Source organism: Peromyscus leucopus, chromosome 7 (assembly GCF_004664715.2).
Source record: "Peromyscus leucopus breed LL Stock chromosome 7, UCI_PerLeu_2.1, whole genome shotgun sequence".
Classification (NCBI taxonomy): domain Eukaryota; kingdom Metazoa; phylum Chordata; class Mammalia; order Rodentia; family Cricetidae; genus Peromyscus; species Peromyscus leucopus.
The window spans coordinates 54,943,284-54,963,267 of NC_051069.1; the positions used below are offsets into that span (position 1 = coordinate 54,943,284).

At 49.7% G+C, this 19,984-nt stretch overlaps 1 protein-coding gene across 1 annotated transcript in view; it reads left to right on the forward strand.

Moving 5' to 3' along the window:
- The first annotated feature begins 283 nt into the window (after positions 1 to 283).
- The window catches only part of Deup1 (deuterosome assembly protein 1), a 71,717-nt gene continuing 52,016 nt past the window's right edge, over positions 284 to 19,984 (forward strand). Inside the window, 3 exon segments of the mRNA XM_037207743.1 lie at positions 284 to 464; positions 2,015 to 2,087; positions 18,860 to 19,031. Of these exon segments, the coding sequence (XP_037063638.1) occupies positions 2,059 to 2,087; positions 18,860 to 19,031 (201 nt within the window). The 5' untranslated portion in view covers positions 284 to 464; positions 2,015 to 2,058.

The window sequence follows — 19,984 nt, forward strand, 5'->3', positions numbered from 1 at the left end:
CAATTGTTTCTAAAGTAAGTTCAGCAACATTCCCAAATTCAAGTGCTTAGAACGTTTATTTGCTGTCACACCGGTGTATGTAGGTGTTTTTTTTTTTTGTATAACAGTACGTGTATCAGTGTATGCGTGTATTTCTATATTGTGTGTGTGTTCTGTCATATATATACCCGGTACATACCGTCACTTCCTCGGTGAAATCAACAGGGTCAGACTGAGATTCTGTCATCAATTATTGTTGGAATGTGGCTGAAAAGGGAAAGAATTTGGAATCAGTTACCGTGGGCCCAGGTTGGTTCCCCTCGTTAGAAGCTAGCTACTTACTCCCTTGTCCCCAATACATTCTGATCCACCTAACTAGCAGTTTTCCAAAGACGCGACGCACTGTGTAAAGAGAGAGGTTCAAATGCTTCGAACCCAGTGACAGTGGAGTGAACCTCGCAGATTCCCAGCCAGAAGTCACTACGGTGAATTGAAAGGGTCTTTGAAAGGGTCTTTGCCTGGAGTTCTTTCTTTTCCGCGCCTGGGAGGGGGTCAAGGTCCAGGGTTAGGAGCTCCAGTCTGTGCTGTGTTCCCGGGGCCCACGGGCTTCCTGGTTGGGCGGGCAGCGTCCTCCCGCGCTCCTCTCGCGCCTCCTGGTGCCGGGTGCCTCGGGGCTGCTACGAGCCGGGATAGGCGGGTCTCAGGAGGCGGGTCCGGGGGGCATTGGACTGCGGACTTCCCGCGCTAGTGCTGGGCAGTTCCCGCTGTAGAGAAACTGATGGGTGAGAGTCGGGTCGCGTCTCCATGGCAACCCGAGGGGCACGAGAGGCCAAAGGCGCTGGGCAGACGCAGCGGGCTGGACAGGACAGCTCAGACCTCTACAGAAAGCAGCACAGGTAACCGGCTGGCTCCGGGACCCGGGACACTGGACGCTCCCCTCGGCCACAGCTGGCGCGGGGACGGCAGCAAACTCAGGAGACAAGCTTCCATTAGAACCACGGCCTGTGCCTCAGTTTTCCTCTTTTATTTGTCTGTACTTTCTGATCTGATTTTGCCTCCTATCGCCTCCCATGTCAGCCCCACTGCTGCAGTTCCAGTGGCCTGAAAACGGTGTGAATGGAGATTCTCCCTCCTTCCCTCCCTCTCCCTTCCTTCCCCTCCTCTTCCCCTCCCCCTCTTTTTTCTTTCTTCCTTTCTTCCTTTTCCCTTCTCTTCCTTTCTCCTCTCTCTCCTCTTCCTTCTTCTTTTCCTCTTTTCCTCTCTCTCTCCGCCCTCCTCCTCCCTTCTCAGGCATTTAATTGATTCATATAGTTCTTAGAAGGGTTTAAATTCATTTTAACACTTGTTAACTTACCTTACAGATTAGTCCACAGCTGGGGCAATCTGTGTGTGTGTGTGTGTGTGTGTGTGTGTGTGTGTGTGTGTGTGTGTGTGTGTGTGTGTGTGTGCAGGTGTTCTCACAGGGCAGGAGAGGGCATCAGATTGCCCTAGGGCTAGAGCTATAGGTGGTTTTGAGCCACCTGACCAGGGCTGGGGTCCTCTGTGCACTCTAAGCACTATGCATCCCAACTGCTGGGCCATCTCTCCAGCCCCTGTTCTTAGACTTTCTGTCCTAAATTTCCTGCTTTATTCGCTCTTTTAAAAAGTCAAGAAAGGCCAATGAAAGAATATGTGCTCTCAAAAAAGAGTGGGAAGTCCATTGAGATGGGAATTTTGAGGGCTTCTAGACAGCATTCCTCTAAGCAGGGATTATGAACTGACCACTTCACAAGGCAACTGACACTGAGCTGCCACTTAGTTAAAGATGAATGCATGCTGGTTTCAGCCAGTACCTCATATTTCAACCACGGGCTGAGCCAGTATGAAGTGTGAGGACTTCAAGCCAATGAAGACCCACCCACTTCTGTGCTTGTAGAAGCAAGAGCCTCCATACACAGAAAACTCCATACTGTATAATAACTTACCAACAGCAAGAAAATCATCTTATACTAATATATGTAAGCATTTTATAAACCTAAATAATTTCCCCTCACAGATTAAAACTCAAGAAGAACAAGCCAGATGTAGACATTTCTTGGCATGGAGAACCAGTCCCATACTACCCCAGGGTAAGTGGTTTAAAGCTAATATTTACTTAGTTGATCTTTATGTCCGAAACTCCTTAAATGGAGTATGAATTTTGAAATGAATTGTTACAAGAAGGATCTGCTGATCACTTTTGGTAAGTGGACTGAGGGAAATTTCAAATAACTTCTGAAGAATCTCTTTGCATGAGTCTTCCTGATGCCGAGACCTTGGCTCTGCCCTTGAAGACAGCACTTTCAGTGATCCGTACCGTGGGCATCATAGGCACAGACCCAGGCTGGCCTCCTCAGCGCTTACATGTCCACCACACACATCCTGGCCAGCTTGCTCCTTTCTTGCTGTAATGAGTGTTTCTCTGCTCCTGTTCTTAAGATTTATCATGTTTTCTCAACATTTAAACACAGCCCCACAGTACACGTTTCCACAGAACAGCAAGAATGGGATATTTTAGACAAGGAATGGGGGTTAGAAAATATTCACTGTGGTAGAAAATGGACCAAATCCCTTCTCACAACTGTCTGTCCCGCCTCGCAGCTGGCATCAGCACCATGAAGATCTCACTAGCCACCCGGCCACTGGCTGGGGGCAGCCAGCAGTACTTTAGAGCCCAGTCTTGGTTGTGACTTTTTGACTTTAGTCACAACTCTCGATGTCTCACTTCCAGTGACCTGCTCAGGCTGTGACTCTGACATCAGGGAAAGGGAAGCAAAGAAGTGTGAACAATGATGACTACATTTTGAGCCCCGCCCCCTTACTATAGTCCTTATTCTCAACAAGAAAATATAATATATTACAGTATGGCTGAAGCTCCTGGAACACACACACACACAATGCAGAGCCTTAAATAACACGAAAGCTCATCTCTAGGTCAGACTGGGTGGTTTCATCTCTAGACCCAAAGTGATTGCTTCAGCTCCCCTCATTGTGACTGTTTACCTTCCAGCATGGCAATGCTCTTAATGAAGGGAGGGCAGGAAAGACTTCTCTTCTAGGAGTCTGCCTAGAGAGGTCAGCCCTCGACTGTGTTCACTAACATTGGCCAGAACTTTCTTGCAACTCAGTTAGTTGTAAGAAAGGCTCAGAAATGTGGTCTCCACCTGGCCAGCATATGTTCAGCTACAGTTTAGAAATTCCACACATAGTTGGTGCTGGACTTAGGATCGCTCAGCTTATAACCACCTTATGCCTGTGTGAAGCTGTAAACATTTGGTAGGAACCATCCTTAGATTTCTAATCTGGATCTTTTTTGCAAACTAGTGATCTGTGGATTCACTCTGACAATGCTAGTGAGCTCACACTCTCAGTCAGCCATGCAATGGTGAGGGTCGACCATCACCACACCACGAAACACTAGGTGGTGAGCTGGTGATGCTCAGCGGGTAGGCATATTTGGTACATTTTCAACCTATGGTATTTTCAGTATATAATGGCCCTGTCCAGCTGTAGCCAACTCCACTGTAAGTTGAGGGGCATCTAAAGGGTGAAGAATGACCATTGCTGTGTCCCGAACAGACTCTGCCCTACTGACCCTCAGAGAGATGGAGAGAAGGGAACATGAATTTACCCTCAGGATAGAATACTGGTCAGTGAGGGAGGCAGGGTTTGAACGGAAATACATCTGGCTCCAATTCCTGAATTCTTTCTACCCTGGAAATGGGCAAGGGTCAGCCTGCCTACAGTCAGCATCTTAGTCAGGTCAAAATGAGCATATGTGGGGTCCCCGGTGTGACTGTGACACTAGAGTACAGTAAGACAGACTGGGGGCCTCAAGCCTGAGGGTAGCAGATGACCTCAGCTCTGCAAATCTAAAGGCGTGGCTGGTTCTCTGCATTCATTCAAGGTAAGCTGTGCTGAGCATTAAGCCCTGAAATGCAAAGGTTATTTCAAAACAGACCTGGTCCTTAAGGAACTTAGAATTATTGGAGAGAGTTAGACTTGTTTGGGTCCAGATAGTTACAGAGCAGAAGTTAATGAGCACACCACAGTTGTCCTGAAAGACTGTCACTCATCATGGTAGGCATGCGGCCAGACACTCTGTACCATGATCTCCAGAGCACAGAGACCACAGACTTTCATGCTGTTAAGGAGCCAGTAAATGTGGATCGTTCTCCAGGGACTTGTTAGCAAGTTCATAAACATGTTCCTCCAGCATTTCTTAAGGCAACCTGTTTTCAACAAATACTTAGCACCCACTGTGAGCTTATGTAGCTCCAAAACTGTATAAACATGCAAATATATATATATCGAACACTCATGAGAAGAGGAAGGTATGTGTGCAATACAAAAATTCATTTGGTTCTATGCATTACCAAAACCAAACCAAAATAAAATCTAGTTGTGTTGGTGCCCACCCAGTTTTCTATTCTAAAAGACATCCACTTCCAATTCTTTGGCAGGAGCTCTCTCCCAAGGCCTTTGGTGTCTAACTCAGTATCTTTAAATAATGTGCTTTATTTGATTTTTCAGTTTTAGGCATTGTCTATTGGCTTTTATACTTCTCTCTCTCTCTGTCTCTGTCTCTGTCTCTGTCTCTGTCTCTGTCTCTCTCTCTCTCTCTCTCTCTCTCTCACACACACACACACACACACACACACACACACACACACACTTTTTACTCCCTAACCCCCCAGGATGCTGTGATTTTGGTAGCCTCCATAGTCTCCACGTGTCTTTATAATAGTCTTCTTATGACTTTGTAAGTCACGTCCATCTTGGAGTTTTCTTCTTTCTCCACTGTTTCCTTCTTTAGAAGGGGGTGGGAGTGGGATTTCATCTGTAAAATAAAGATGTAAACTTTATTTTAAAATAAACCTCTTTTAAACTATTTTCCCCAAAAAGTCTTTCTCTCTGGACCTGCCCATCTTCTCAGCCGGTGAGCTGCTTTCCTTGGGCCCCTGAACTCACTTCTTATTCAGTCCGGGATCCACCCATGATATGGTGCCATCCCCACTTGGGGTGGGTCTTCCCTCTAGAAAGCCCCTCACAGACATGCCCAGAAGCTTGCCTCCTAGGTGAGTCCAGATCCTGTCAAGTTCACAGTCAATATTAACTATTCCAAGTGGCTACTTGACACCCACAGTCCCTGCCTTTGTAGGTTTAACTTCGCAGGTTAAAAATATGTCTTTGCTTCATTTTAGTAGGATTTGGGAAACAAACAAATTTTGTGGGTTCATTCCTCTTTACCCAAAGCCTCCTTTTCATCTGCTGAGTCTCTTACATTCTCTGCATTGTTTGACGAACTCCTGAGCCATTGGTCCCTTTCAGAGTCTTGTCCATGGGGTTCTAAAAATCAGGATGCCACTGCACACACCAGTAAACTCTTCTCATCTCTCGGAGGACGGAGAAAGATTGAGTCTTAAAGAGAAGCTTCCCACCTGGATTCCCAAAAGCCCTTCCTGACACTGCTTCCTCTGTGTGTGTCTGCTCAACCCTCAAGGGTCCTTCCCCTGAGAGACAGAATCACAGCTTTGCTTGCTCGTTTTGTGATGAGTTAAGTATGGTTTCATTTATAGTTGGTAAAAAGAAAATCTGGTTTTTCTGATCTAAGCCCCTATAGCAGGACCATAATGAACAGTAACAGTGCATTCTTTCTGTACATTGGAAATGCCTTTTGACTAACCTCTGTGACTTTTTGTGACTTCCGGCTAGCCCAGCCCACTCCTTCCTGTCTCCCCACATGGCTCTTCACCATCCCCCATGCCTGATCCTCACCAGAACAGGCACACATACCAAGTTCCTCTAAACTCCTGTGTCTTGGATGAAGAAATAAGGAGAAAGAGGTGGGTGTGGGTCATCCTGCTGTGTAGCATGAAGGTGGACTCTGAAGTGTTAGCTTGGGGCTGATTAAGGACAGGTTTAGTGACTGTGAAAGAAAAAACTCAGGAGGGAGGAGGAAAGAAGGGGAGATTCCTTCAAAGACAGACTGAGTTGCTAGAGAAAGCTTAAGAGCATCACTACACAAAACACGTGTGCCTTCACTTTTCATCGGACCCTGTTGAGTAGGTGTATTAGCCACTGGTTACATTGAGGGGGTAAGGGACCTAACAGTGCACACTGGCACCACCTAGCCTGACCTGGTGTTCTTTGGTGCATAGTTGATTTCAACATGTTGGAACCACCTAGAACAGCTGAGAGCCTCTAGTCAGTGTGGCTGGCACAGGCGAGTTAGCGATGTGAACAGCGCCCAGGGGTCTCGCCTCTGAAGAAAGGAGTGATCTCCTTGGACAGCAGCTAATGACAAATCATGCCCTCCCTCCACCAAAGCCAAGAAGCAGAAAGAAAAAGGAAAGCTAGAAACAGAGCCAGGAAAGAAGCTCGGGCAGTGGTGACCAAGGACCCACAGGGCCTGAATGGAACCCAGCGACAGCAACATCTTCTCGTTACACCTCCGTGACTGGAAAAGCATCTCACGTGGGGAGCATTCTCAGTCGGGAGTGATGTCTAAGACAGGAAGCATACACACCATACGCAGGGGACCAGAGGAGAGAGAGCTGAGTTCAAGATCAGGTAGAAGCAGAACAATCTGAAAAATGATAGGGTCCAGGAGAACTGGGGTGTTTAGGACACGCAGCCATGTGGCAGCAGTTCCTGACCCCAGTCTGCTCAGGGATCCTCCGAGGGTCACACCTGAGACACACCTTCTAACGCTGCTTAAACTAGGCTACACCTTGAAGTTAACAGGATTTTTGCCGTTGTTCCCACAAACACGCGGTACAGCTGTCTTTGAGCTCTCCTTGCCAAGCCGTCGCATGAGGAGTGACAACAGTGTGTACAGATGACAGCACATGGGAGACAGAATAGAGCCAGCGGGGCCAACCATGCAGATGCCTTCCAAACCTTCGCTACAACACAGTAAATCAGTGACAACTCTGTTAATATGTGAGAATGGAATGATGGATATTGAGGAGGTTACTGCCCCTTTTCTGTTGCTATAACAACATGCTCAAAGCTGGATGGTTTTTAATAAACAGAGGTATAGTTAGCTCAGTTTTGAAGCCTCACCCGCTGTCTCTGCTCACGGCATCTGACAGAGGTGTGCAGAAGAAAAGGAAGGTGGGGGGACACCCAGGGCCACGGATCCTCTCTTTAAGACTCAGCCCCACCAGACCTAAGCAGATTCCTACAAGAACTAAATCACCACACTGTCTCCCATAAGACCAGACCTTAAGGGGCCACCTCTCTGCTAGAAACCACACTTGTCAACCTTTGGGAGATGCACTCCAACCACAGGCTGACAAGAAGGGATGATGATCCTTGGTTAGATTTTATCACTGGATACAATGAGAAGGCAGAATTTAGGGTAGGGACCGGAGGTGGTACCAGTATCACTCACTTGTCAAAAGAGTTTAAAGCTGGCAGCTGGGAGCAGACTGGAATGGGGGCGGGTTTGAGCAACAAGGATCGGGATGTCTGTTTGTACATATAATGTTTTCAGAGTCCCCCAGCGTCCTGTGGAATTGCCAGTAGTGAACAGGAATGGACTGGATCCCTGGAGTTCAGGGCTTGAGGCTGCAGAAATGCCTAGAAGTTAGCACCAGCTAGCAAGACAGGTTCGTGGGAAATTTCCCGCATTCTGAAAGCAGAGTATCCCTCTAAAGTTTTATTTCTGTAAGTCTGTCGAGGCCTAGGGAGACCCCTGGCCCTGCTGTCAGGTAGGGAAGGCAGAATGCCTGTCCTCGGGTCACTAACGCTGCCGTCTCAGCAGATGGGGATTGTCCAGGAGACTGGCTTACACAGCACATGAACCGAATATGAGGACAAACATTATCAGTTTCCTCAACGCTTACGTGTAGCCATTTGTGAGGACTGGGAAGTGTGTGTGCTCCCTCATAGCCACAGAGTTCCCCTGGAGAAGAGGCCAGCACCTTCCAGCTTACATTCACTCTCTGCTCCCCCCTCCCTGTGTGCTCCCCTCCCTCCCTGTGTGCTCCCCTCCCTGGTCCCCCCTCCCCGTGTGCTCCCCTCCATCCCTGTGTGCTCCCCTCCCTCCCTGTGTGCTCCCTCCTCCTGTCTGCTCCCCTCCTCCCTGTGTGCTCCCCTCCTCCTGTGTGCTCCCCTCCCTCTGTCTGCTCCTCCCCGTGTGCCCTCCCTCCTGTGTGCTCCCTCTCCCTGTGTGCTCCCCTCCTGTGTGCTCCCTCCCCTGTCTCCCCTCCCTGTGTGCTCCCCCTCCCCGTGTGCTCCCCTCCCTCCCTGTGTGCTCCCTCCCTCCTGTGTGCTCCCTCCTGTGTCTCCCGTCTCCCTCCCTGTGTGCTCCCTCCCTCCCTGTGTGCTCCCCTCCCTCCGTGTGCTCCCTCCCCTCCCTCCCCTCCTCCTGTCTGCTCCCTCCCTCCTGTGTGCTCCCTCCCTCCTGTCTGCTCCCTCCCTGTGTGCTCCCTCCCTCCCTGTTGCTCCCTCCCTCCTGTCTGCTCCCTCCTCCTGTCTGCTCCCTCCCTCCTGTCTGCTCCTCCCTCTGTTGCTCCCCTCCCTGTGTGCTCCCTCTCCCCCTCCTCTGTGCTCCCTCCCTCCTGTGTGCTCCCCTCCCTCCTGTCTGCTGCCCTCCTGTCCCTGCTCCCCTCCTCCTCCTTGTGCTCCTCTCCGCTCCCCGTGTGCTCCCCTCCGCCCCTGTTCTGCTCCCCTCCTCCCTGTGTGCCCCTCCCTGTGTGTCCCCTTCCTCCCCGTTGTGCTCCTCTCCTCCACCGTTGTGCTTCCCCTCCTCCCCGTGTGCTCCCCTCCCTGTGTGCTCCCCTCCCTCCCTGTGTGCTCTCCCTCCTGCCCTGTTGCCTCCTCTCCCTCCCGTGTGCTCCACTCCTCCCTGTGTGCTCCCTCCCTCAATGTCACTGCTCCCTCCTCCCTGTGTGCTCCCCTCCCTCCTGTCTGCTACCCTCCCCCCCGTGTGCTCCCCTCCCTCCTGTCCTGTCCCTCCCTTGTGCTCCCCTCCCTCCCTGTGTGCTCCCCTCCCTCCCGTGTGCTCCCCTCCCTCCTGTCTGCTCCCCTCCCTCCCTGTGTGCTCCCTCCTCCCCGTGTGCTCCCCTCCCTCCCCGTTGCTCCACTCCCTCCTGTGTGCTCCCCTCCCTCCCAGTGTGCTCCCTCCCTCCGTGTGCTCCCCTCCCTCCCTGTGTTGCTCCCTCCCTCCCGTGTGCTTCCCTCCCTGGTGTGCTTCCCCCTCCCCCTCCTGTGTGCTCCCCTCCCTCTCCTGTGTGCTCCCCTACCCCTTCCCTCCCCATGTGCTCCCCTCCCTCTCCGTGTGCTCCCCTCCCTCCTGTTGCTCCCCTCCATCTCCCGTGGCTCCCTCCCTCCCGTGTTGCTCCCTCCCTCCTGTTTGCTCCCCTCCCTCCCGTGTCTCCCTCCTCCCTGTGTGCTCCCTCCCTCCGTGTGCTCCCTCCCCCCCAGTTGTTTCCGCCTCCCTCAGCCCACTGTGCTCCCCCTCACTCCCTGTGTGCTCCCCTCCGCTTGTGCTCCCCTCCTCCCTGTGTGCTCCTCCTCCTGTCTGCTACCCTGCCCTGTCTCTCCCTCCCTCCTGTCGCTCCCTTCCCTCCTGTTGTGCTCCCTCCCTCGCCTGTGTCTCCCCTCCTCCCGTGTGCTCCCCCTACCCTCCCTGTGTGCCTGCCCCTCCTCCTGTGTGCTCCCTCCCCACTGCTTGTCTCCCCTTCCGAATCCTGTGTGCTCGCGCCTCTTCTACCCTGTGTGCTCCCACCCTCCCCCGGTGCTCCCCTCACGCTGCCTTGTGCTCCCCTCCCTCTCATCGTGTGGCTCCCGTCCTCCCTGTGTGCTCCCTCCCTCCTGTAGTGCTCCCTCCACCCTGTGTCTCGCTCTCCCTGCTGTGTGCTCCCCTCCCTACCTAGTCTCCGCCTCGCGCTGTCTGCTCCCCTCCCTCTACCATGTGTGCTCCACTCACCCCCTGTGTGCCCCTCTCTCCCTGTGTGCTTCCCTCCCCCTGTCTGCTCGCCCTCCTCCCTGTCTGCCTCCTCCCTGTCGTGCCCTCCCTCCATGTCTGCTCTCCTCCTGGGTGGTTTTCCCCCCCCTTTGCTCCCCTCCTCCCTGTTTGCTCCTCTCCGCTCCCACGTGTGCTCGCCTCCCTCCTGTCTGCTTCCACTCACCTCCCTGTCTTGCTCGCCCTCCTGTGTCTCCCACTTCCTCCCGTGTGCTCCTCTCCCTCCCCGTGTGGCTCCCTCTCCCTCCCCGTGTGCTCCCCGTCCCTCCACTGTGTGCTTCCCTCTCCTCCCTGTGTGCTCACTGTGTGCTCCCCTCCCTCCCGTGTGCTCCCCCTCCCTCCCTGTGTGCTCCCCTCCCTCCCCGTGTGCTTCCCGCTCCTCCCCTGTGTGCTCCCCTCCCTCCTGTCTGCTCCCCTCCCTCCTGTGTGCTCCCCTCCCTCCTGTCTGCTCCCCTCCCTCCTGTGTGCTCCCCTCCCTCCTGTGTGCTCCCCTCCCTCCTGTCTGCTCCCCTCCCTCCGTGTGCTCTCCCCTCCCTCCCTGTGTTGCTCCCCTCCCTCCCGTTTGTGCTCCCCTCCCTCCTGTGCTGCTCCCCTCCCTCCCTGTGTGCTCCCCTCCCTCCCCGTGTGCTCCCCTCCCCTCCCATGTGCTCCCCTCCCTCCCTGTGTGCTCCCCTCCCTCCCCGTGTGCTCCCCTCCCTCCCCGTGTGCTCCCCTCCCTCCCTGTGTGCTCCCCTCCCTCCCTGTGTGCTCCCCTCCCTGTGTCTGCCTCCCTTGTTGCTCCCCTCCCTCCCGTGTGCTCCCCTCCCTCCCTGTCTGCTCCCCTCCCTCCCTGTGTGCTCCCCTCCTCCCTGTGTGCTCCCCTCCCTCCCTGTGTGCTTCCCTCCCTCCCTGTGTGCTCCCCTCCATCCTGTGTGCTCCCCTCCCTCCTGTCTGCTCCCCTCCCTCCCGTGTGCTCCCCTCCCTCCCTGTGTGTTCCCCTCCCTCCCCGTGTGCTCCCCTCCCTCCCGTGTGCTCCCCTCCCTCCCTGTCTGCTCCCCTCCCTCCCTGTGTGCTCCCCACCCCCCCCACTCCACCCCCCACCCCCCACCCCCGTCTGCTCCCCTCCCTGTCTGTTCACTGAAAGGTTTCTCACAATGTGAAAAGCTATTACAGAGCCTATCTGTGATGTGTCCATTTTAACCCAACATTGCACTTTCAGAGGAAAAAAAGAGGATATTTTAGATTTTCATGTCAATGGCGGTGCTGGGATACTGTAGAGCTTTTCATCTGTTAGGGGCTCCCTGTCACCATCAGGTCAAAGGCTTTAGAACAGGCCTTTATTCATGCTCCCCTTCTTTAGAACGAGGGAGTTTGTAACACCTCCACATCCATTAAGCTTCTTGCAAGTGGAAAGGAGGACTGGATAGGACATGAGCCTCCATCACACGCAGGCGGTGAAAATAGACATGGACTACTGCTGACTCAGCAAACTCCCAGGACGATGGTAGCTGTGTGTTTAGATGGCAGGGAGAGTGCCTGAGGAAAAGCACGTCCATGAATCAGTAATTAATCTTGAGGAAGTGAACCATGAAGCTATGACCTGTAGGACTGCAAAGGACAGCACTTCCATCCATCATCCTGCTGAAGGGGAGCCACGCTGACCACTGTGAGCATGGGAGTCGGTCGGGCAGGTCCTGGCGACCTCCAGAGCCCCTTTGCCTACATCTGTGTCTCCATGTGCTGCAGTGTCTGCTGTGAGCCACCGTGGAAAGATCGAATGCATGCAGTAGCCTGTCAGCTCAGGGAAATGAGTACGTAATTTATTTCAGAATGAGTTTTCTTAAGAGCTTGTGACAAAGGTAAGGTCTCCTGAGCTTGCTCGCGTTGGAAACTCGTTTTCAGAGGATTCTGTGTCTCCTAAAGGAGCATGCTCTTTCCCTGTCTCCATCCTCCCTGGCGACCTCCCTGTTTCTATGATGAGCTCCTCTGTCTTTCTCCGAAGCTCCAGACCCATGTTTGGTGAGTACCTCGCTGCCTTCGCAGTACCACACTGATGCAATCATTACTGATGACCTCTCTTCACTGTCACAGCTGCCTTGGTTTAGATGATGTCACAAGGCCGCCCCGCTGTCTTTTTAAGAACATGAAATAGACCTGGTGTCTCAAGCCTGTAATCCCAGGATTCAGGAGGCCGAGACAAAATGGTTGCTGTCATTTTGAGGCCAGCCTGAGCTATGTCCTGAGTTCTGGGCCAGCCTGAGAAACAGAGTGAGACACAGTCAAACAAATAACAACACAAAGGAACCGAAACAGAAGCCTGCATTTCAAAGCCCCATGAGGGGAGAATCCGCCAGCTGCTGCGTCACCCTGGTCACGTGAGGATAATTCCATGTGTCTTCTCTGGACTCCATTTTTATTTCTCAGTTCTGTAGTCACAAATGACATTTTTATATATTCAGAAGGTACAATGTGTACATACAAGGTGATTAGTGCTGTCACTTTAAAACTCTATTGTTTCTTATTGACACACACATTGATTAGTCTGTCCTAAACACGTTGAGATGCGTGGTGTTTACCATTGATCATATTCACTGTGCTGCTCCACACAGCACCAGAACTTACTCCTGTCAACAGTTCCGTTTCTCTTTCTCATCCCCTCTCCCTCCACCCCGTCTGGTAATGGTCATGCTGTCAAGATCTATGAGAGCAGCTGTTCCAAGTCTACACGAGTGGGCGGGTATCTGTCTGTCTGTGTATGAGGATGCACTTCACTTCATAAATGTCCTCTGTCTCCATCCATGCTGTCTAGATGTCAGGACTGCACAGGTTTTAGGTCTGAATAGTATTCCACTGTGTCTTTGTGCCACATTCTCTTTGCCATCTGCTGGTTGGTAGACGTTAAGTTTGGGTCTGTGTTTTGGCTCTTGTAGACAGTAATAAAGTTGAGTTGTGAGTGCCTTTTCAATATGCAGATAGAATCTGCTTCAGGTATAAAACCTGCAGCGGGATTGCTGGATCATATTGTAGTTCTACTCTGATTTTTAGAAATCCGTGATGGCCACATTAATGACATTCCCACCAACACTGCACGAAGGTTCCTCTTGTCACAGCCTATCACTTGTTCTTTTCCTTTTGATAATAGCTATTCCTACTGTGGTGAGACCCAAGTAGACATTCTCACTGTGGTGAGACCCAAGTAGACATTCTCACTGTGGTGAGAGACCCCACGATAGACAAAGCAACCTTGAGCAGAAATAATAAGTGAGGAGTCATTGTACCTCAGAACACACTAAAACCCAGTCTCCAATGAAGCATGGCATCAACATAAAGACGGACACACCCTCACCCAGCCTTGATAGGAGGGTTTGTGCCTACCTTATTGTAACTTGTTATGCCATGTTTGGTTGATATCCCTGGGAGGTCTGCTCATTTTTCGAGGGGAAATACAGGAGGAGTGGATCTGGGGGAGAAAGGAGTGAAGGAGGGAGGCTGCGGTCAGGGTGTAAATTATGAGAGAAGAATTTTTTTAAAAAAGGAAAAGAAAAAGAAAAGAAATACACAGAGACCAATGAAGCATCACAAAGCCCAGAAATGACCCCATGAATTTACAGCAAATTGAATTTTTTAATTATTATTTTATTTTATAATTAATTTAATTTTAGATATCAGCCACAGATTCCCCTGTCCTTCCTCCTCCCACCCCCCAGCCTTCCCCCACCCAATCCACCCCCCATTCCCACCTCCTCCAAGGCAATGTCTTCCCTGAGGATTCAGCTCAGCCTAATACACTCAGTTGAGACAGGTCCAGTCCCCTCCTCCCTATACCAAGGCTAAGCAAAGTGTCTCAGCATAGGTCCTAGGTTCTAAAAAGTCAGCTCATGTACTAAGGACAGGTCCTGGTCCCACTGCATGGGGGCCTCCTAAGCAGTTCAGGCTAATCAACTGTCTCACTTATCCAGAGGACCTGATCCAGTTCCATGGGAGCTCCTCAGCTATTGGTTCATAGTTCATGTGTTTCCACTAGTTGCTAGAACATGGAGAAAGGATAATCTTTTCAATAAACTGCTGGGAAAACTAGATATCTATATAGAAGAAAGAATCTACATTCTTATCAGATACAAACAAGCTCTAAAAGGATTAAAGTCTGAAATGTAAGACCCAAAACTAGGAAACTACTAGAAAAAGGCATAGGAGAAAATCTGGGGGACCCTGACTTTGGCAGACAGATGATAGATAGATAGATAGATAGATAGATAGATAGATAGATAGATAGATAGATAGATAGATAGATAGATAACCCTAGAAACACAGAAAACCAAAACAAAAGTTAACAGATTAGATTCCACCCAACTAAAAAGTTTCTTCCTAGCAAATGAAGCAATCAGCAGAAGAACACAGATTCGAATGACAGAATGTAGGCAGCCAGCAGACCACAGATGACAGCCAACAGAACATGCAAATGTATCTGCAAATTACTTATCTGACAAGAGGTTAATATCCAGAATACACAAGAAACTCGGACAACGCAGTGTCAGAACTCAGACAAGATGGCTGAAAAACTGGCTTAGGCCCACACCTTCACTGTAAACACAACTTCCTCTTCACCCCTGCCCCAGGCCTGCAGCTGACCCCTGCTGCCCCTGCTCAACTGTCCTCTTCTCTCTCCTCCCGATGTCATATCCTGACGTTTAATCCCAGACTGTTCCATCACCATGAAGGCCTTGTGCCCTCTCCCTTCTGGCTCCTCATGTCAAGGCTGAAGGGTCTGGCCTGAGCACAGAGCCCTCTCCAGTGAGTTGTTCCCACAGGTAAACCCAAAGGTCAAGACTGAGTTTGCGCCTTACGCAGACACATCCCACCCAGTCTCCAAATCCGATGACCCTAAGAGCTTCTTTTTATTCCATTTTGGCTCCTCAATCAACTCTTCTAAAATTGAGATATAATACCTACTTAGGGGATGTTGGAAGGACCAGGAGAGGAAGTGGAGGAAGATCCTTAATGCAGCGTAGCTGGGGTGTGACTGAAGGCAGAAATGAGGGTATGAAGAACACTCGAGCCAAACTACGGGGAGGAGACTGAACCACCACTTTCACTTTTGGTTTAAAGTTTACTGAAACTGCAGCTTTAAAAACCACGCTGCTTTTCTCACCAAATGCATTTTCCTGCCTTTCTGCTTCACATGCAGCATCCCGCCCCCCTCCTCCCTCTCTCCCTCTGTATCAGCAGCAAGCCGTAGCCACGCCACAGCCTGGATTCTATGCCGTCCTGAAAATTTCTCCACCAAACTAGACAGTCTCTTCTTTTGAACTCTCCCTCACTCAAGTCCTCAGGACATGAACCAGAACAGAGCCCTGTTCTTTACAGAATATAGCCATGCTGTCGAGAGAAACCTCCAGAGCGTACCCTCCACTGTCAACGTCTCTCCACATTCTGTTTCTCCAAAGCCCTCCAGAACGGCCCATTAGACCCCGCTGCCAGCAGTTCCATTCTGTGAAACCGATACAAAGGCCTATGAAGCCCATGATAGGTGGTCACAGCAATGACCGCACTCCTTAGTAGGGATTTTCTGTATAATTTACTTTTCTACTTTCTGTGACAAAACATCTGTCAAAATCAGCCTAAGGACCGTTCTGTTGCTGTGATAAAACACCATGACCGAGGTGACTTCTAGAACAAAGTGTTTAATTGGGCTCATGGTTTCAAAGGGTTAGAGTCCGTGATGGTGGCATGAAGGCATGGTGACAGGGATGGCCAGGGGATTACATCTTGATCTACAAGTAGGAGGCAGAGAGAGCTAACTAGGGATGAGGGGAAGTTTTGGAACCCTCAAAGCTCCCCTCATGACACACCTCCTCCAACCATGAGTCTGTGGAAGCCATTCTCCATCAAGCCACCAAAGGAAGAACATTTCTTTGGCCTCATGGTTTGAAGGGATTCAGTCCATCATGATGGGGAGACAGTGTGGCTGGGTGTCTTGCATCTCTCTGTAGCGGGAAGCAGAGAGATGAACGCCGGTGCTCAGTGGGCTTCCTTGGTCGCCTCCCCCCTTTCATTCCACCTGGTCAACTGCCTTGTCTTTAAAGGCAGATCTTCCCTCCTCAGCTGAACTTCTCCGATGATTCCCTCACAGAGCCACGCAGAGCTAGGTTTTCTAGGTGGTCCTAAAGTCTAGTCAAGTTGACAATGAAGGCTGAATGTCACATGAGCATTTGCAGATTCAAGGCAGAGCAGACTGTGGAAAAGCCTGTAGGAGAGGAAAGACTTTGGGTTTGCCGTGGTTGAGGCACGGAGAGGTTAGAGAGAGGATAACTAGATGTGAGGCATCCTAGGCGATTGGTTTGGATAGCATATTTATCCTTCTCTAGTTGTTTCTGAGCTGGAAAGGGGAACAAAACTCAAGGACACTCAGTAGCCATGTTCTGCCATCTGGTGACACCTGCAACCTTGGTAGTTTGGCTTTCTGAGCTGGCTGGTACAGCAGATGCAGGTCAGAGTCTGCTGTCATGTGGTCTGGCCACCATTCACTTGAATATCCAGATATCTGATATGAAATGTTGAGAAGACAGGGTACAACCAGAACTGTACCCCCACATGAATGACTCAGTACTGTGTGGTCATACTGTGTTGAAAGTCCTGAACGACTTCAGGATCAAGTCAGGACTAGGGAGTGGGAGAGAAGTCACTGTGAAAACAGAACACTTCTTGCTAACACAATATCATCTCAGAGAGTGGCAGTTACTTGTTCAGAGGAGACCTCAGACCTATGCTGGGTGATGTCTTTGCAGTGGTTTTTCAAAATAGATCACAAACTGTAGGAATCACTAGATACTTTTGTTACTGACACAGAGTCATATCAAAGGCCCACTAAATCTGAGCATTGCTGTGTGTGATAGACAACTCTTTTAAGAAATATTTGTGGAAGGAGTGTACATGCTGGACCAATAGGTGAGTTAGATGACCTCTGTGTGTGATTTCTTCTGCCCTGTGAGTCATGTATTCTAGCTTATTATACCATAGTCATAGCCAGGAAACAAGCCATTCATTTATTTATTTAACAATATCAATGGGGTAGATTCTTTTATTCCACAGTCTATGTTGGGCCAGTATGTGAATTCTGCTGGCTTGTTGTATTCCTATATGCCAAAGAAATGTCAATGAAAAAGCTCTTTTATCACCACAGAGGTGTATTGAGCACTTGCAACTCACCATGTCCTGGAGCACTTCCCACATGATGGAGCACTTCCCACATGATGGAGCACTTCCCACATGATGGAATACTACCTATGTGCTAGGGTACTCACCATATGCTGGAGCATTCCCTCTGTGCTGGCATATTGCTCTGGCTTGTGGTGAGACAGTGATGAGCAAGACTAACAGCTCTTTCTTTCTCAGATCCTATACTAACAGAAAAAAAAAAATCTTTTTTACACTAAGTAGTAATATAAGTAGTTATGAAAAGACATCGTGAAAAGGAAACACCATGGTTCTGTTCTTCTCCATGTCATGACTCCAGTTTGTTACTCAGGCTCTCTACAGAAGAATTGGCATACTTCCTTTCCTTAGGTTTAAGTTTTAAATAAAAATTGAAAAAGCCTTTGGGCCTTAGTCTGGTACTAACATGAGAAGGCTTCAGAACAACACTTTGTACTTGGCCCCTCTCTAATGTCAAGGCTGGTGAATGTCCTTCTGGATAAACTAAAGACACAGCACTGTGCAGACTGTGCTGGACAATTGGGGAAACACAGGACTTGGGCGGTTGCCATGGTCAGTACCATAGATTTTAAGTCAGTTCTTATCGAAAGGACCTGTTTTCACTTCACGGTACAAGGACTCCACAGTGGGAAGCTGAGGCCTGTGTCTGACCCTTCCACAGATGAGCTATGTGACTGTGGACCTGACTGATGCCCCAGGGTGTCTCTGTCTCTGTCAAACCTTCTTGAGTTACGACAGACGCCTGTGTGTGTCATTTTCAATTGTTGGATCCCTAAGCACTTAGCATTTGTTCAGAATTACCATATCCACTAGAATTAGCATATTCTAAAAAGACAGTGCTTGTTAAATTTGGTTTGGTTTCAGTTTGGGTTTTGGGCGGGTTTGTGTGTGGGGGGTGTTGTTTGGTTTGTTGGCTTTTTGTTTTTTGTTTATTTTTTAGTTTTTTGTTCGTTTGTTTGTTTTTGTTTTTAAGATAAGTGTCTGGAACTCTTATATAGCCTGACTGACTGCCTAGGAATCCTTTTGACTCTGCTTCCTGAGTGCTAGGATTATAAGTGGGTAACAAGATTTTTTTCTTTTTAGCTAAGTATAAATGTACTGTGCTGGCTAGTCTTACATCACCTTGACATAAGCTAGAGTGATCTGAAAGGAAGGAACCTGAATTGAGAAATACCTCCATAAGATCTGGCTGTAGGGCATTTTCTTAATTAGCGATTGATGGGGTGGGCCTAGGCCATTGAGGGTGGGGCCATCCCTGGGCTGGTGGTTCTGGGTTCTATAAGAAAGCAAGCTGAGCAAGCCCGTAAGCAGCAGCTGCTACGCCACGGCCCCCTACCCCCCATGGCCTCTGCATCAGCTCCCACCTCCGGGTTCTTGCCCTGCTTGAGTTCCTGTCCCAACTTCCTTCATTGATGGACTACGTTGTGGAAATGTAAGCCAAATAACGCCTTTCCTCCCCAGCTTGCGTTTTGGTCATGGTGTTTCATCGAAGCTATAGAAATCCTGACTAAGACAGGTACTATCATCTCTGAAGTTATCTTTTTATTGAAGGGATTAACTTGCAGCTTTGAGGCTTCTTCTGACTTGAATAGCTGAAACATTTGAGGAAGCGAGGCAGCTGCAGAGAGTGATGCAGGAATCCCTCCTGCCCCATCTTAGTCTTCTGAAACTATCTCACTTTTCCACATGCACCAGGGCTTCTCCTTGTGAAGCAGAGCTTCAAGAACTGATGGAACAAATTGACATCATGGTGAGCAACAAGAAGTTGGACTGGGAAAGAAAGATGCGGGCTTTAGAGACGCGGTTAGACCTTCGGGATCAAGAGTTGGCCAATGCACAGACTTGCTTGGACCAGAAAGGACAGGAGGTACGAGCACACATGTCACCCAAGTGTTCACCCGCCAAACTCGCTTGTCACTTAAAATTCTGTCAGCACATTTGGTGTTAAATGTATGCTATCAAATAGATGCAGAGACTAAATCAGGTATTTTCTGATGGAGACACTCACTACATCAGTGCTGCCAATAAATGTAAACAAACATTTATGGAACGTGTGAAGTAAGAGTGTTTGGAAACAAAGGTAAAAATGCTTTGGCTCCTCTAGGAGCTCTGCCATGGAGACCAAAGCTGTCTTTCGTTATTCAGCAGAGGTCAGGAGCATTGACTGCTTCTGATCTGTGAGAGAATGTTTTATGAACAAGCATATCAAGAGTTAATTGCCAAAGGAGAGTGCATTTGACGAAAGTGTATGTGTGCATGTGCATGTGTGTTCTCATGTGTTCGTGGGTATGAGGGGGGTGTATGGGTGTGTGGGGGTGTGTTCTTCTATGTGCATGGGAAAGCTCTCCAGTCAGGAACCACACATCATCACAGAAGTTTTCATCAGCCACTCTCTGCTTCTGTGGACTTCTGGATGGCACTTAGAGTTTGCAAAGCCGAGGGCGTGGGTGTTTCACAGGTGGGCGTGGCTCTGGTTTCCCTTGGCAGGTCCTCTGGTCCTGGCGTCGGCAAGGACCTGCAGTGACACAGGTGTGTAAGTACGTGTCTCGTCTGCATTGAAACAGAATCATTCAAATCCTTAACAAGTGCTCCTAAACGAGTTTATTTTCTCATTAATATGTTAGTTCTTATAAAATGTGACAATCATCCATAGACCACCAACCAGACTGGCAAGAAGTAGAACCTAACCAAAAGAAAATCCTTTGGTTACATTAGCAGAAGTTTTACATGATAATGGCCTCCCAAACCGATCACACAGAGTAAATTCTAAATCTTCATTTAAATCGCAGCAGTGCCAAGGATCTCTTGGTAAACACACTT